General features: G+C 36.8%; 1 protein-coding gene across 1 annotated transcript; it reads right to left on the bottom strand.

Moving 5' to 3' along the window:
• Window positions 1-1,118: 1,118 nt before the first annotated feature.
• Window positions 1,119-16,211, bottom strand: LOC107729423 (serine/threonine-protein kinase BRSK2-like). The gene is made up of 18 exons (XM_016539910.1): window positions 14,862-16,211; window positions 13,377-13,471; window positions 12,908-12,993; window positions 12,597-12,737; window positions 11,569-11,685; window positions 11,455-11,488; window positions 11,268-11,336; window positions 10,915-11,061; window positions 10,383-10,414; window positions 9,588-9,752; window positions 9,217-9,314; window positions 6,325-6,475; window positions 5,196-5,295; window positions 4,741-4,760; window positions 2,896-3,019; window positions 2,572-2,785; window positions 2,401-2,490; window positions 1,119-1,433 (listed from the first exon to the last, which is right to left on the bottom strand). The coding sequence occupies exons 1-18, from the start codon at window positions 14,947-14,949 to the stop codon at window positions 1,216-1,218; spliced, it is 1,989 nt and encodes a 662-aa protein (XP_016395396.1). The 5' UTR covers window positions 14,950-16,211; the 3' UTR covers window positions 1,119-1,215.
• Between the last annotated feature and the right edge of the window lie 757 nt (window positions 16,212-16,968).

Below are 16,968 nucleotides of genomic sequence, written 5' to 3'. Positions count from 1 at the left end.
TATTTTGTTCCTCTTGTTCGGTCTCTGTGTGAACATGTCATAGGAAATCTAGATGCCTTCTCATCCCTCTGTGCCCTGCTTAGTGAGTGGGGTGGATCTGAGATACTTTCAGAACTGCGAAGACTTAAAACTGGCCAATTTTGCCAACTGTAGCTTGCAGTGGGCAGCTCTCCACTGTATATCTGACTGATTTTGGATCTACAACATATCACAGAGTTCAGGATCTACAACACAAGCTTGAACAATCAGTGTTTAACATAGCCTATACCTTCAACACGTTAACATCTCACTAAAGGCCTAATCCGTCCTCAGCTCATGAAGGTATAGTCACATAGACCTTGTGTTACAAAATTTAGATCGCCGTTCTAAAAATCCCTATTCTTTTCTTTACATAGTGTTCTAGAAATCCTTTTTTGTGCTCCAAGTGGTGTTAAGAATGGAGAACTTCCCACTTTTTCCCACGATGTTTGCTTTTCTCTACCTCACACAGCTCATTGTGATTTTCTGATGGATCATTGCTTATGATAATGAGGATGATGATGATAATGAGGATGATGATAAGTTTTGGAGACATTCTTTCCTGTCCCACTTGGTGTTTGTTCCTCCTTGAATAGTTTGTTGCCATTAGATCACAGGATGTCCATCGGATGTCAATCTCCTTGTTTGTAGTGTATGAAATAATTTATAGCTGGGGTTTATATTAAGCGATACATCTTGCTTCCATTTTTCAAATCCTTGGTTCCTAACAAGCATAAGTGATCGTATTTTTTTTCGTCAGATGATTATTTGCATGTAAGAACACTTCCATGTGGATAGACTCCTGACTCTCCTATTGTCGCAGTTGGATCCCAGGGTTTCCGCTAGTGATGTGAAAATCAAGGCTGAGTATACCTGTTGTTGTGTACTGTGCAGTATATATATATATATATATTGTATTTTGCATAGACCACTGTGTGGAATACTGTATTCCAAAATACAATGTGGTAAATAAATGGCATTAAATTATATAATAATTATAATAATAATATAATTGCACTTTTTTTAAATTTTAAAATAAAATAATAAAGTGTGATAGTGCTATTATATTTTAAAAAGAGAATATTAAATAGCCTGTTGTTGTGTACTGTGCAGATGGACTATGAGGGAGTCGTGTCTGGGGGGAATCAAGAGCGGGGATTGTTCCCTCCCGCTCGACAGCTTGTCTGATTAGTTCACTTAGGGTTGAGACTGGGTCCCATTTGAGGACAGGAGGCGAGTTTTATCCTTGCCAGACCCCTTTCTTTGTAGTACACTCACACTACCGCCAATACTGCTCCCTTCTCCTTGATCGCTGCGCTCTGCTCGCTCACCGCAATCACTTCCGCCCTCCGAGCGACGAGAGTTCTGCCGGGTCGGTGTGCTGGGTGGGCGAGACGAAAGCCCATTTTTTTCATCTGGGAGAAGAAAAACAGAAAACATGAGGGTGGGGAATGAAAACATTTTTGTTAATTGAAATAAAAATAAAAGTACACTAAAATCTAAAATAGAACAATAAACTTTGGCTGCCCTAAAATATGAAAACTTAAATTAAAAAATATATACTACTAAGCTGAAACTTGCAATGACAGAGTAAAAACTAATGTACACAAATAATCAGGGGTGCACATAAGTTTTTCAGGCTGGTTCTCTTAAAGAGCACCGGGATATTTGGTTTGGTCCTCACAGTGCACATAGTGTGACCCATTAAATATAACTATTTAAAACAAAATAATTAATAATAGTGATAATAATATATTATAATAATATAATATAATATAATATATTATTTTTTTAAATTTTAAAATAAAATAATAAAGTGTGATAGTGCTATTATATTTTAAAAAGAGAATATTAAATAGAAATACAATTATTTTATAGTAAACTTAAAAATAAAATGCTAATATTTACTTTTTTATATATTAATTTTCATAATTTTCAAACTTAAAATCAGCAAGCTTTCATTTTGGCGGGTTGCCGGCAAGTAAGCATGTGCGCTGCCGGGTTTAGCGCTGCCAATTGAAGAGCATCAGTGAATGAAATGTCAGTTTTGCATTGTGCTTTGAAAACGGCAGCCTAGATTTATGCTTTCAGTTTGAATAGAAATCTTATACAGTATTACAGTTTGTCGAACTAAAATGGTAATTGTGCATTAACAGCTGTCAACCACGGTATGCAAATGAGCGGTCTGAACTTATTTACACAGTGCATTTTTTATTTTGGTCACGCATGCGCACATGTGCACCCCTGTAAATAATACAAAAAAATATAATAAGATTAAATGCGACAAAAACTAAATTAAAATGAATTCAAATATATGATAACATTTAATTTATTGTGTATGATTATATGTTTTTGGGTGGAATTGTAGCGTGTAACATTCACCTGCAAGCGCCTGCACAGAGGGCTGGTCATGTGTACTGAGAAGCTGAGCTTGAATGGTCTCTACCACTCTTTTAAACCTGCGACTAGGACCTGAAAAACAATATCATCACATCTGTAGAAATGACAGCATGTACAGACTCATGACACTGGCTCTGTCGTCTTTTTAAATACCTGATAATAGGGTGAAGGTGACGCTGTAGATGCCGGTCTCCCTCCTTCCCTCCCTTTCTCTCTCTTTCTCCCTCTCTCGTTCTCTCTCTCCTTCAGAGAAGGCGATGTCAACCTGAAATTTGACAGGTTTCTGGAAGACAGACGGACCTCCGGAGGACTTGTACTCCGCCCGGAAACTTGTCTGAGAGATGACACTGTGACTCAGGGAGGGAATCTAGAGGAGAGCAGAGATGTATATCAAAGTTTGAATCTTCAAAAGAGAATGAACAAAGCTTATTTGAAGTGAAGAGGAAAGGAAACACCTAACATTAAAAATATACTAACTGATAGAAAGGCATGGACAATATCAGCCTTGATTGAGCTTAGTGGTTTGTCTCTGATCACCACAAATATTTGCTCTTCCCTCTCCAGACTGATGAAATTTCCAAACCATGACTTCTTTGCCAGCCTATAGAAAAATATGAAAATATATGCAGATAAATACACAAAATATATAGTACACATTATTGTTACTGTTTCATGGCTCTCATTCTACACAGAATACACATTAGGGACTTTTTAACATCATGAATGTTATGTTTGAAAATACAGAGTCTTCTCATCTGCCTTCATTCCTACAACTGTACACATTCAGGGAAAAGTAGCCAGATATGCTGAAAAAGCTTCAGAACAAACACTAAATCATTGGAGCAGGTTTTTTCTGTAGCAACATCGAACGTATGACACATAGCTTACGTAAAATGCACCAATGTTAAAATTCAGTAACTGTTTTCATGTTATGGCTGATAACCAATAAATGACTAATATTAAAATTCTACTTTGTGTAAATGAATGTAAAATTAAACACAAAAAATTTAAACCAGTGGTTTTAAATGCTCCAAGTGAATTTAAGTATCACATTATAATGTACAATGTAATTTCAGTGTTATGTACTATTATAGTATATAATAGTACATATAGTATATTTTCATTTAAGTTTTTTTTTTACATTTAAGTTTTTCATCTAATATATTTTTTAATTTTATTTCCCCTTTATTTTTTTTATTTATATTATATTAAATAACTGTTTGTTTTAAAGGTTAATATGAAGATAATGGTGAAGGTAATCCAAAGGTACAACCCCAATTCCAGAAAAGTCGGGACATTTTGTAAAATGCAATAAAATCAAGAATCTGTGATTTGTTCATTCTCTTTAACTTTTATTTAATTGACAAAAGTACAAGGAAAAGATTTCCAAAGAAGGCCATAAGTATTTTCACCAACAAAAATAATGGTTTTAAGCCAATTATTTCTATTTTTTGCTTGCTATAGTGTGTCAGAAGGAAATAACAGTTTAAATTCATTTTGCCATTACTTGTAATAATCCTGTGAGATTGTTGTTTGCACAAGGAGTCTGACAACAGATCTGATCTCAGCGCCATCCAGTCTGTATGAAATATCATGAAAAATCTGAAAAAACTGAGACAGACTTTAATCAGAAGAGCTGTGGCAACTGTGAAAAGCGGTTTTAAACACAGAGGACGGTCACACCAAATATTGATTTGTTTTAGTTAATAGAAGTTAAATGATAAACTCTATTTATGACATTATTTTTGAAAGCATGCTCACTTTACAGCATTTTATAAAAGGGCCTAAAACTTTTAACAGTGCTGTAGCTTTGCAGGTAGGTTTCTTGAAGCATCTTGGAGACGTTGCCACAGTTCTTCTGGATTGAGTCTGTCTCAGTTTGTTCTGTTTCTTCATGTCATTCCAGACAGACTGATAATGATCAGATCAGATCTCTGTGTGCAGCACTGGCTGCTGTCAAGACAAAAATCTGGTCCCACTTTATATTAAGTGGCCTTAATATAACCCTAACCTTACCCGTTTCCCACCTCTATAGCAGCAAAGGTGTTTTGCAATACAATATGAACACAATAAGTACATTGTACTTATTTTTTGATGTAAGTACATAGTAGTTAAGGCCACTTAATATATATAAAATCTCACTGGATTATTACAATTAATGGCAAAATGAATGTTTGGAATATTTGCAATGTTTGTAAATGTAAACTGATATTCCCTTCTTACACACTACAGCAAAAGATAGATATAACTGGTTTAAAACCATTTTTTGTTGGTGAAAATACTAATGGTTTTTAATACTGATTTATTCCTCTAAATACTTACTCTGGGCTGGACTCTGGACTCTGACAGGTAGGAAGAGAAAGGACAGAAGGATGGAGAGGGAAAGAGGAATGGAGAGATGGACACAGCAATGGTCATGAGCGTTAATGAAAGATATGGTATATGATTATTAACATTAGAATTAAACTGAGAAGAGTTAGGAAAATGATGCAAAGCTCTTTCGAGAAGCATGTGAAATCTAGAATCAATTAGTAAACGATTGTTAGGTCATTAATTAAGATGCAAAATGCAAGTTAAAACAAGCTTAACATTTGTGTGTGTGTGTGTGTGTGTGTGTTTGGTGTGGATAATGACTCCAGTATGAGGACAGTATGAGATAGATGAACATAAAAAGAGCAACTGAATCCAGTTCAGCTTTGCTATTAATAGCACAATATCAAAAACAAGCACGAAACCTTTCACCATTGTAAAATGAACTCTACATAGTAGTATTTTACTTCTAATCCAATATCAGTTAAAGGTGTGGAGTCACTTACTCGAGGGCTGCTGAGGGGACTGGATGAGAGGCCGGTTGAAGCTCCGCTAACTGACCGAGACCTGTCAGAACACCAGGACATATCAGTCAAACATCCCTTTATGTTCATGGATATGTTCATTATCTTAGATATGCACACCTCTAGCGTGAGTAAAAGCTTAGTAGGGAATTCACTAGGAATGAATTGCACCAACTTATAGTGCTGTTCACCTGCATGCTTTACTCTGTGGTTCTGGATATATTTTTGATCATTTGGTCATTGTTTGATGAATTAGGAATATTTTACATGGTATGCAGCAACCGCAAGTTCATTTTGAATATAAGAAACGGGGCCAGCAATGGCTGGCATTCACAGGAGTCCAGGTGCTTCGTCTTACTAGCTAGCAGCGCATACTGTAGAAGATTAAGAAGTTTTTTTGGTGTCATTGACCAATCAAAATTGAGCTTAATCACAACCGTCATTTAGCTTTTACGTGGTCAAAAAACAACATGAAAGAAAATAAGATGATACTCGCTGTTGCTGATTTTCCTGTGCTCTATGATGCCTAAACGTAACACATACATTTGATTAAAATTTCTTTAATTTGGTTTAATTAGCTTTCACTTAGATACAGCAAAAATACAATAGTTATACAGTAATTGCCTCAGATAAAGAATGTTTTCACTTGCTAGTACAAGTGCTTCCTGTTTGTACACATAATAAAAACCTGCTGTGTACCATGTAAAATTCCTTTTCACTGCTGTCATGATTAATGATCAATAGAACATGCATACAAACATTTCTTTTCAATTAAATTATGAGAGGCAAACAGCTTTTTTGTGAATAAGTTGCATCTATAATGAGTCTACCTTACATAGAAAAAATAAATAAATGCACAAGAGCGCATGTGCAATATTTAATGGTAAAAACTTTTTTGTGCTAAAATAGGCCTATCACACCAAAGTTGTGCAAGTCATCGGTGAATTTTTGCCCATTTTTTTTTCTGCATTTTTTGAAAGGCACTTGAAGTTGAACAGAGGACACGTGTGGTACATCAAGTTTGACTTTCAGATGAAGGTTAATACAAAGTTATCAAACAGTTGGCATGTACCTCTGGCTATGTGCAGAGGTATCCAGTGCTCTGCGGGGAGGTGTTGGAGAGCCCTGCTCTGTCACACTCAGTACCTCCAGACTCTTTCTCTCCGGCCGACAGCGCCCATGACGGGTCAACATGGGCGAGTCCACCCGCTTACGGGGAGGATCTGATCACACAACCACAACAACACACACACACCCACTGTAACACAAACATCTACTGTGTGCTCTTCATGAACAAGTCACATTACAAACCTTACTATATCCATGATGGAATCTAAGGTTTGTTTTATATATATATAAAACTATATATAAAATATTCAACTGCAATGCAGCACAGATTATCTGTATTACAGTGTTAGAAGGGAAATTCGCATAGAAGCTGAAAAAGAAGTCCTTTTCAATGTCTTGATGAGAGACAGAAAGCTTCTAAGCAACAGGGTAAATTGTACCAGGATACAAGATGTGCTATATGAGAGACGAATCATGGCATGACAGTGAAATGATGGACTAACATATTAGGGTTGCACATTTTAGTAAAAAAATCTTATTGCAATTATTTCCTCAATTTTTGGCAAGATTCTGTCAGATGTGCACTGTACAATAAACAGGGTCAACATGGGCGAGTCCACCCGCTTACGGGGAGGATCTGATCACACAACCACAACAACACACACACACCCACTGTAACACAAACATCTACTGTGTGCTCTTCATGAACAAGTCACATTACAAACCTTACTATATCCATGATGGAATCTAAGGTTTGTTTTATATATATATAAAACTATATATAAAATATTCAACTGCAATGCAGCACAGATTATCTGTATTACAGTGTTAGAAGGGAAATTCGCATAGAAGCTGAAAAAGAAGTCCTTTTCAATGTCTTGATGAGAGACAGAAAGCTTCTAAGCAACAGGGTAAATTGTACCAGGATACAAGATGTGCTATATGAGAGACGAATCATGGCATGACAGTGAAATGATGGACTAACATATTAGGGTTGCACATTTTAGTCAAAAAATCTTATTGCAATTATTTCCTCAATTTTTGGCAAGATTCTGTCAGATGTGCACTGTGCAGATGTGCACTGTACAATAAACATTTAACATCTTACAGTTTGTTGCAGCTTAGATTTTGAAGCAAAAGGGACTACAAAATTACATTGAAATAAAGTGTGCAAAAACTACAAAATTATAAGCTTTTCTCCAAATTGTCCCAAACTCATCTAAAGAGCCAGCAAAATAACTATTTCAGTGACAAAAAAGTGTACTGACTGAGTGAAAAGAAACCAATAAAAAAACCAATTCTCTTCATTTTCACGTTGTACCTGAAACTTAAAGGGGACTCAAATCTCTTTAGTCAGCTTCAGTTGATACTGTCTCAGTCCACTTTACATTCACACTGTTGTTTTTTGGATCTGATCAATGTGAATAATAATGATAATTATTATTATTATTATTTATATTATTGTTTGTTACTAGTATATTTTTAAAAACAATAGTAATTATTTCAATGTATTTCTTTGGTAATATATTTCCATCCTAATTTCTTTACTTTCCTCAAGCTTTTATTTTCATGGAAAAATGCTTGTAATGTTTACATTTACATGAATGTAAAAAAGTGTTGCTGTTCTCAGTGCACATTATAAGCGACCTTTTGATTTTTTTTAAAAAGTGAATTTATTTTGATTATTTCAATTTTTATTTAAATTAACTGTGTAGCCCTATCAGGGAGAGACATACCATACAAATAATAAGCCTCTTAATAAACAAAATGTATGCAAGTAAATAGAAAATGTCAAAAATCTGTCAAATTTGTCAATTTGTTCTGTATACATTAGGAACAGTGTTGGGCAAGTTACTCTGAAAATTTAACCAAATTACTGATTACTGATTACTCCTTTTAAAAGTAATCACGTTACTGTTCTGATTACTTTATTTCAAAAGTAATTAGTAATTAGTTACATTACTAGTTACGTTACTTTTTTTCTCCATTAAATTTATGAAATCCCAGCATACACGCTCCCGATAAATATTTGTTATTAAAGCATCAACATTCACAGAACACTGTTATTTGTAACTAAAGCAAGCGGATGCGTGCATGGTTTGACACGGCAGAATGCCAGCAAAGAGTGCTGCATTTATAATCTCTAAAAGACGTCTCAGTTCATCGCAATCTCCCAAATCTCTGTTATAACACAATAAATATATGCATAATGAACCTTTCATAATGTCTACAATTTGTGTGTTATAATGAGAGGATTCGTGAGCACGCAAATTTCAGCACTGCATTGCTCAACGCTGCAAACAAGTGCGTCGGGTCTCGCGGGAGCAGGTCTCTAATCCACTGGCACTTGACTCGACAATGCGTGTGCAACATCTCCAGATTATAAAACACTGCATTCTGTCAGCAATGTAACGCTATAGAGACCTCGGCTTGTAACTATACTCTAATTACTATTTTGAAAATTATAATGCGTTAAATTACTCCGTTACTAAAAAAGTAGTCAAATTACAGTAACGCGTTACTAAGTAATGCGTTGCTGCCCAACACTGATTAGGAAGTCCCTTTCTGATCCAACCTGCAGCACACTCGCTACGCTGCCCTAAAAACCACATGCTACGACTTCCCTGTCAACCTCCTAATGATGATGATTCTCCACCTTGAAGTCTCTTTTTAGTTCTGGTCTGGTCTTGATCTGTTTATTTTGGGAACAAGCCCTCAATATGTTACATTTACAAATCACTGATGTTTGCCTTAGAGCCCTTAAATAAACTGGCTTACTTTCAGGCCTAAAGCACCAGCGTGCTTTCTAGGTTACCAGCTATCCTCATGGTGTTCAGTGACTAGCTTTGAACATGACAGCAACACACACAGGCCTGAACTGCAAAAGCTCACTCACCAATATCATTTCTGGGTGGAAGATGTTCATCTTCATAACTAGGGTAGCGCTCCTTTCTGTCCAACAGCAGATAGTAGATCAACTTCTCCTGGTTTTCTCTGGGAAGGGAGAGATGCAAGTCAGAAGACCAAACTGACTTTCATTGTATTGACAGAAGCATTCTTCAAAATATCTTCTAATGGGTTTCACAGAAGAAAGTAAGTCATACATGGGTGGAATGAATAAAATCTTTTTTTTGAGTGAACCATCCCTTAATGGTCAGTTGTATCTTGTACAAAGTACAAATCCTTGAAATCTTGAGTTTGTGCACTATTCTTTTCTGAATTACAGGCTGAGATGTGTTGAGCACACAGACAGAAGTTCAGACTCACTCTTCACACTGCAGGTCTCTGGTGAGCTTGACACGGTCTCTGAAGCAGCCCAAGGAGTGCATACTCTCCAGAACATCAGGGTCCAGATCTGTAAGAGACAGAATCCTCTTCACACACACACGCCTCGGGGGTGGCTGCTCTGGACACGGCTCGTTCCTGCCCCCTCTGAGACAGAAAGACACACAGACACACAAGCAAGTCAATGTGGAGCGCACATTGTGGGCATTACATGCAACAACATAAAATAAAATCCACTTTTATTGGAATAGTTCTGTGTAACATGGAAGGTGAATTTTTGCACTGCACAGTGACCATGTCTGTCAAGTTCCAAAAAAGACAAAGAAAAGACCATAAAAGTGGTTCTTATGACGCATAGGCTATATTCCAGATCTTCAGGTGGCATATGATATCTTTGTGTGAAGAGCAGACCCAAGTTTAAGTTATTTCTCCTCATACATATGACACAAGCCATTATGTTAATGACGTTTGATCATGAGACATTTGAGAACCCATGACATTTGATGATGTTGATGATGATATTTGTCTGAACTCTAGACAGGATGGCAAGATTTTCCTTTAAAAGCAACATTCAGTCTGATTGTTGCACAAAACAAGCTTGACAGGCTTTTTGGAGCTTGACAGACATACTATAAACTGTTGATGTATGAAAAAGTGCCAAATTCTCCTTTTGTGTTCCATGGAAAAAAAATAACAGCATACAGGTTTGAAATGGCATGACAGTCAGTGAACAATTTTCTTTTTTGAACTATTCAAGGTACCTCACATGATACTTACTGATACCAAGGGTGCTTTTGTATTTCTTCCAACTGAGAAAAGAAAAAAACAAGAATTATCATAAACATTCCTTGGCAATACACTAAGTTAATACTTTTATTCAGCAAGGATGCATTCAATTGATTAAAAGTGACAGTAAAGATATTTATAATGAATTTATTTATGATATATACATTTTATTTTAAATGATGTTCTTTTAAATAAAAAAATGTATCACAGTTTCCACAAAAATAATACGCAGTACAACATAATAAGAAATGTTTCTTTAAACACCAAATCAGCATATAAGAATGATTTCTGAAAGATCATATGACACTGAAGACTGGAGTAATGACATTTTAATAAATTACATTATAAAATATATTCAAATAGAAAACAATTATTTGAAATTGTAATATTATTTCACAATAGAACTGTTTTCACTGTATTATTGATTAAATAAATGCAGCCTCTTAACAACCCCAACACTTTGAACGGTAGTGTACATGCAATTTCTATATAAAAAGAGGTGCACTGTGTGCGTGTTGCATACCGTGAGCCGTTTCTCAGGGTTGACCTCAATCATGCCACGGAGGAGAGCCTGGCAGTCTGGAGGAATGAAGTGAGGCATGTGAAATACTCCACTCTTCACCTTCTCCAATAGCTGACGCAGGTTATCATGGTCAAAGGGCAACGCTCCCTGTGAGGTGAGACGTTACAATTCACACACATTTCTGAGTGCAACTGAGAGCATCAAGTCTGCAATATGCCCACAGTCAATGGCAAATTTAAGACATAAAGCACGTACTTTCCAGACATTTAATTTTTAATAAGGCATGCAAGGAAGGTATTAAAAGTGGGGAAAATGTCGGAAATGACACAAATAAGATGCAGCAAGCTTCTTACCACCAACAGAGCAAAGAGAATAACCCCACAGCTCCACACATCTGCCCGACGTCCATCATATTTCTCTCCCTGTGAATAGAAAAAAACACTAAGTACAGATAAGCACTGGCTGTTTTGTACAATATGAATCTATGAGACTTATACGTTAAAGCATATGGTGCTTTTGCTCTAAGAGCTTTGTCCTTACCCTGATGACCTCAGGACATGCATAATGGGGTGATCTGCAGATACATAATATAGAGCATTAATACTTCATCTTCATTAATACAGTAGTAAAAGCACACAAACACAAACTACTGACCCACAGCTGGTCTCCAGCAGACTGTCCCCAACCTGTAGGGAGGCCATGCCAAAGTCAGCAATCCTGATATTATTCTTCTCATCCAGCAGGAGGTTTTCAGGCTTAAGATCTCTGTGGCTGAAAAAGCATTGTAATATATTTTTGTATATTGTAATATTTTTCCATAAGTATAGGAAACTATAATTATTTTACAGAGTGAGAATAACCTATTTTTGCATTGCATACCCTGCAGAACATGTAACAAGAATAAATCACAAGTTTTGTAACACATTTACACATGCTTTACTTTTGTTTTTGTTTTGTTTTTTCAAATCTATCATCACTACCGTTCAACAGTTTGGGGTTGGTAAGATTTGTTAAATGTTTTTGAAAGAAGTCTCTTAACATGCTGCTCACCATGGCTGCATTTATTTGATCAAAAATACAGTAGAAACAGTAATATTGAGAAATATTATTACAAATCAAATTGTTTTCTATTTTAATCTATTCTATGGCAAAGCTGAATTTTCAGCATCATTACTCTAGTCTTCAGTGTCACATGATCCTTCAGAAATCATTCTAATATGCTGATTTACTGCTCAAGAAACATTTCTTATCATTGTTGAAAACAGTTGTGCTGGTTAATACTTTTGTGTAAACCATTATATATTTTTCAGGATTCTTTGATGAACAGAAAGTTCAAAAGAACAGCATTTATTTTAAGTAGACACATTGTATAACATTACAAATGTCTTTTGATCAATTTAATGCACGCTTATTGAATAAAAGTATTAATTTTCTATTTAAAAAAAAAAACTTACTGACCCCAAATTTATGAAGGGTAGAGTTCCTGTGTACATATAGAGTGACCCATATATGGAAATAATACAAGTCAGCTTGGGCTTCATAACTTGGCCGCAAGTTTTCATCCCAACTCACATCCACATACTCTACAGAATGCTGATTATGCACACATATTATGAGAAAATATGGCTGTAAAAGAATCTGTGTGCAGCACATTAAATAAAAAAGTAAAAAGAGACATCTACCATATAGAGTGACTGTGACAGAAGTCCAGAGCAGATATGATTTGTCTGAAGAACTTTCTAGCCTCTTTAGGGGTCAATCTGCCTTTCTTTACCAGATAGTCAAACAGCTCCCCACCAGATACATGTTCCAGCACTAGATACCTGAGAGAATGAGAAAGACATTTATGAAACAAATGCACAGAGATAGATGCACACGAAATGGTACACACAAGCAAGCACACCTCCTGAGAATGCAGGATGTAATAAGTCTAGACAAGACAAGACAAGGCCAGACATGCTTCAGATGTGTGGAGAAACAGAGCAGTACTTACAGATATTTGTTATTCTCGTACACATCATACAGTTTTAGGACATGAGGGTGCTCTATTAGTTTAAGAATAGCTATCTCTCTCTCCACCTGCAGAAACGGGGAGAGCGAGGAACATTGAATGAGAGCTGAATAGGGAAAAGGAACAACTTTGATGAAGGAAATAACCAAGCAAAGATGATCACTTTCAATTAGAAGTGAACTAATATAGTCAATATATTAACAAGAGTCTGACAATCAACAGTAGACACGGACAAAAATGGCTTAGCAGGAAGAGTCTTGCATTTCTTTAGCACAGAACATTAGGGCAGATGCAGCGTATACTGTGGTTAATAAAGCAGTTGGAGTTATGCAGCTTCTGTGTTATTGAAGAGTTACTGTAAATACGAAAATGCTGCGTAAGCAGGAGGTGACTGAGAAAAACTAGAACTTTTAGACATTTCCATTGTAAATTCATTGCATGCAAAACTTACTTTCATAAGAACAGACTCTGATAGCTTTTCTCTGTTAACTATCTTTATGGCCACCTTCTGTCCTGTGATACAATGAATTCCTAGCTTCACCAGACCTGCAAGAGGAACACAGATGGTCATTCTTCATAGAAGCATTTTAAAAGTGGACAACATTAAAATCCAGACGAGATGATAACATAGGTCTGCGAACATTCAGATAGCACAATTTTAAGTAATCAATTCCCATTTACAAACCATTACACCTGAAAAAAGCAGCACTACCAAAAACACTACTGACTTATGCACACTCCAAAAAATAACATAAAAACACCAGTACATTCTGCTCATATAGACAGTCACATAAATCGTTAATGGACACCCTCTTTCACTTGCCAAAAACAGTCTACTTCTTAATGTATGTAGATCTATATCATTCTTGTGAACATTCATATCCTATTTACAATGTACTGACAAACAAGATCTTAGTGGCCTTTGCATTCAGAACAGATCGGTTGAAAGCCATTTTTATACCTTAAAACTAACTAGTATCTAGGTTTACATGACTAGTACATTTGTTAATTAGGCTACTAGCAATCTAATAGTGACAGGAATTATTTTACATTTTACTTTTTACACTAGATACTCATTAGTTGCTTTTCATTCTTACTGGTAACAAACTGCAATTTGTTGCAAATTCAAGTCAAGTTTAGTACTTAATTATTAGACACTACCTTGCATGTTACTTGTTTAATTGAACTAAAGTAGCTGACTAGTCATTACCTACAACCTACAAAAAAAAGTAATTGTATCTAGTGAAAAAAGAAATGTTACAACAGTTTGGGTAGTTACTAGTTTTCCATAATATCAAATAAAACTGTGAGAATAGATATATAACTATTGGGAAAGTAACTGGTAAGAACCTATTGAACAGTTATTGTAAAACGCTAATAGGTTCCAGCTACAAGTGACAAGTTGAACCACAGATTCCTTTAGAATTCAAAGACAAAAATGTGCAATGTGTTACAAGTAGCAATGATCTGTCTCTAATGGGATACCAAAAGAATAAGTACCATTAACTAGCAACCTTAATTAATTAAATAGGCCTAGATATGCCTAGGAAAAGTACTAGCATCTAATGAACGTTAGTAGTGAAACTGACAGTCACTATTAGATAACAAATACAAGTACTAGTAACGTAATATAAAGAAATAAATTTAAAAAACTGCTTGCAATCACATTCAAGCTTCGAAACAGCACGAATGAATCACTGCCACTCATGACTCGATAACAAAACGCCAGAAAGATGAAATAATCTTCCTCCCTCAAACACTGCCCTTACACTGTCACTTGCCTGCGTGCCTCATTACATTTCATCAGCTGAAGCACCCACATTAACCGCTTTGCTTATTGCCGAACCATCCTTTCAATAGATTCATTCTTTAATGAGACGCGCGAAGTAGAGCAGAATTTATGCCAATGCATTAACCAAAGAGGAAATGCTCTTACCTGTCTGGCCCTTCCCCAGCGTCTTCTCCAGTCGGTAGGGCCCGACGTACTGAGCTGCCTGACTGCCCGACAACTCCTTACTGGACATTTCGTTCGAACGCGGTTTTGTGTCACAATATAAAGGGGGTAATCAGTGTATTCTCACAATGTATCCACTGGCATCTGTCCTGCTCACGCAATAGCTCCGCCGCACAGACATCACAGACAGTGAGCGATGACACAGGGATGCTGAGGCGTGCTGTCAGTGCCGTGGCCTACTCCCAAACATCTGCCGCGTCTCCTTAAACTTCGTGGAAACGGATCGGTAACATGTTCCGTTAGAAAATATCAAAAGTGAACAGAGAAATGCATGTCCAGCCGAGCCTATACGCCAAACTGTAGCTGTTATTGCGATTTACATGGCCTGTGGTTGCAGCTGCTGCTGGAAGAATGATGAGGGGACACGATTAAATCTGTCAGTATATGGGAAGATACAATATGTCTAGATCAGATAATAGCTGCGAACGACAGTATAATGATTATGAATGCTGAAGACAGATAAAGATAACAGGAGTATTAGGTAGCCTGGTTCGGTCATCAGTTTATTTTCGCCGGTCTTTTATCTTTAAAATAAATATTCATGTAGTCATGTAGTCATGTAGTTATTGTCAAACTGCAAGTGACCTAGGCCTATTTATTAATTAAAAACTTGGCCACATTTATTCTGCGAAAGAACCGCACATCCGGTTTGTGACACCTTACGCATATTATTCTAAGTGTCTCTTTCTTTTGTCACTGACTCTTCAAAGTGTTTCGCTTTGTTTTGATAAATGTTTGGATGTGAAGGATGAGCGTCCTGTGCCTGATATAAACTACGGTATCTTCCAGGCCTCACATCCGGAAATATGGGAGAACTGTACGGGAGAAAACAGCCACCCTTTCGCGAAAGAAAGCCTCGGTGTCTTCCGTCACATGAATCCGTCAATTAATCCAAGAGTGCATTGCGCTATTGCAAGCTATAGTGTTTGCGCAGAAATCCCAGGCTTTATTCGCGCGGAACACATTCCTGGTCAAAAAGCGAGCATCTTTAACTAGAGTAGGAGCCTCCTCTCCGTCTCCTCTCCCCTCCCTCGCGCTCGCTCGCGCTGGCTATGTGCAGCGCATTACAGCATCTCCTCGCGCTCTCCTCCCGTCGCCTCGGGTACCGCGCGCGTAGTCATCGTCTCGAGCCGCCTGGCTTTAATCCGTTCGCTTCCCTTGACTTGTGGCCGCGAGGATAGCAGTCCCTCTGTCAGTGGGGCCTTTCTCTGTTTTTTAGCTCTCACTCTCCCTGTATTGCTTCTCCCCATCCGACACGAGCATCATCAGCATCCGGGTTCTGCGCTGCTTGCGTCCCCTCCCTCACACGATTCCCACTGAACATGCTCGTCATAGCCCCCCACCCCACTTCCGCCCCTCACATTATTATTGAACCCATTATTGTCATTGGGCAGCATCTGTCAATTTTTTGATAAATACTGTACATATTTTCAGATCATTTGTTATCATAATAGGCTATTTATGGACTAGCTGTCCCATACTTTATTGTCGTTTAAAAAAAAATGACAGGCTTGCAGGAATATCCATCTTTGATGGGCCTAGTTGGGTTTTTGCATAGTAGTTTTCAGTCGTTTTACAATTTCATGTATGCATTTAGCAGACTTTAACAGTTTTTTTCAGCTGTTTACACACATTTTCAAAACTTTACACACAAATACAAGAATTGCACACACAAAAGCAAATGTTTTGAGATGTGTTTGTAATATTTTGAATGCAGTGCTTCATTTTGCAAGAGATGTGAGGCATTTTGCATTTTGTGTGTGCAATTCTTGGATTTGTGTGTAAAGTTTTGAAAAAAAAGAGGCAAAGTTTTGAAAATGTATGTAAGCAGTTTAAAAAACTGCAATTCATGTTAGATTTTTGAGTATTAAATGTATGTTGTGTTTTGCAAAAAGTGAGAATTAGTGTATGGTTTTGCAGATTTGGTGTGTCAGGTTTCAGAAACTGTGTGACAAGTAAAGATTTTGTGTGTAAGCAGTTGAAAAAAACTGTAACCAAAGTGACTTACAGGAACAGAATTTGTCAGAGA

Source organism: Sinocyclocheilus rhinocerous, unplaced genomic scaffold, assembly GCF_001515625.1.
Source record: "Sinocyclocheilus rhinocerous isolate Xijiao unplaced genomic scaffold, SAMN03320098_v1.1 scaffold697, whole genome shotgun sequence".
NCBI lineage: Eukaryota > Metazoa > Chordata > Actinopteri > Cypriniformes > Cyprinidae > Sinocyclocheilus > Sinocyclocheilus rhinocerous.
Note: the sequence above shows the minus strand (reverse complement) of the source record. Positions and strands in the feature narration are given on the sequence as shown.

Excerpts from the sequence above, each read along its gene's own strand:
- LOC107729423 (XM_016539910.1), bottom strand. The coding sequence starts at position 14,949 with ATGTCCAGTAAGGAGTTGTCGGGCAGTCAGGCAGCTCAGTACGTCGGG. Across the intron at positions 11,686-12,596 it reads TGTCACAGTCACTCTATATG|CCACAGAGATCTTAAGCCTG; the intron begins GTAGATGTCTCT and ends ATGCTTTTTCAG. Across the intron at positions 9,753-10,382 it reads CAAAAGCACCCTTGGTATCA|AGGGGGCAGGAACGAGCCGT; the intron begins GTAAGTATCATG and ends TTTCTGTCTCAG.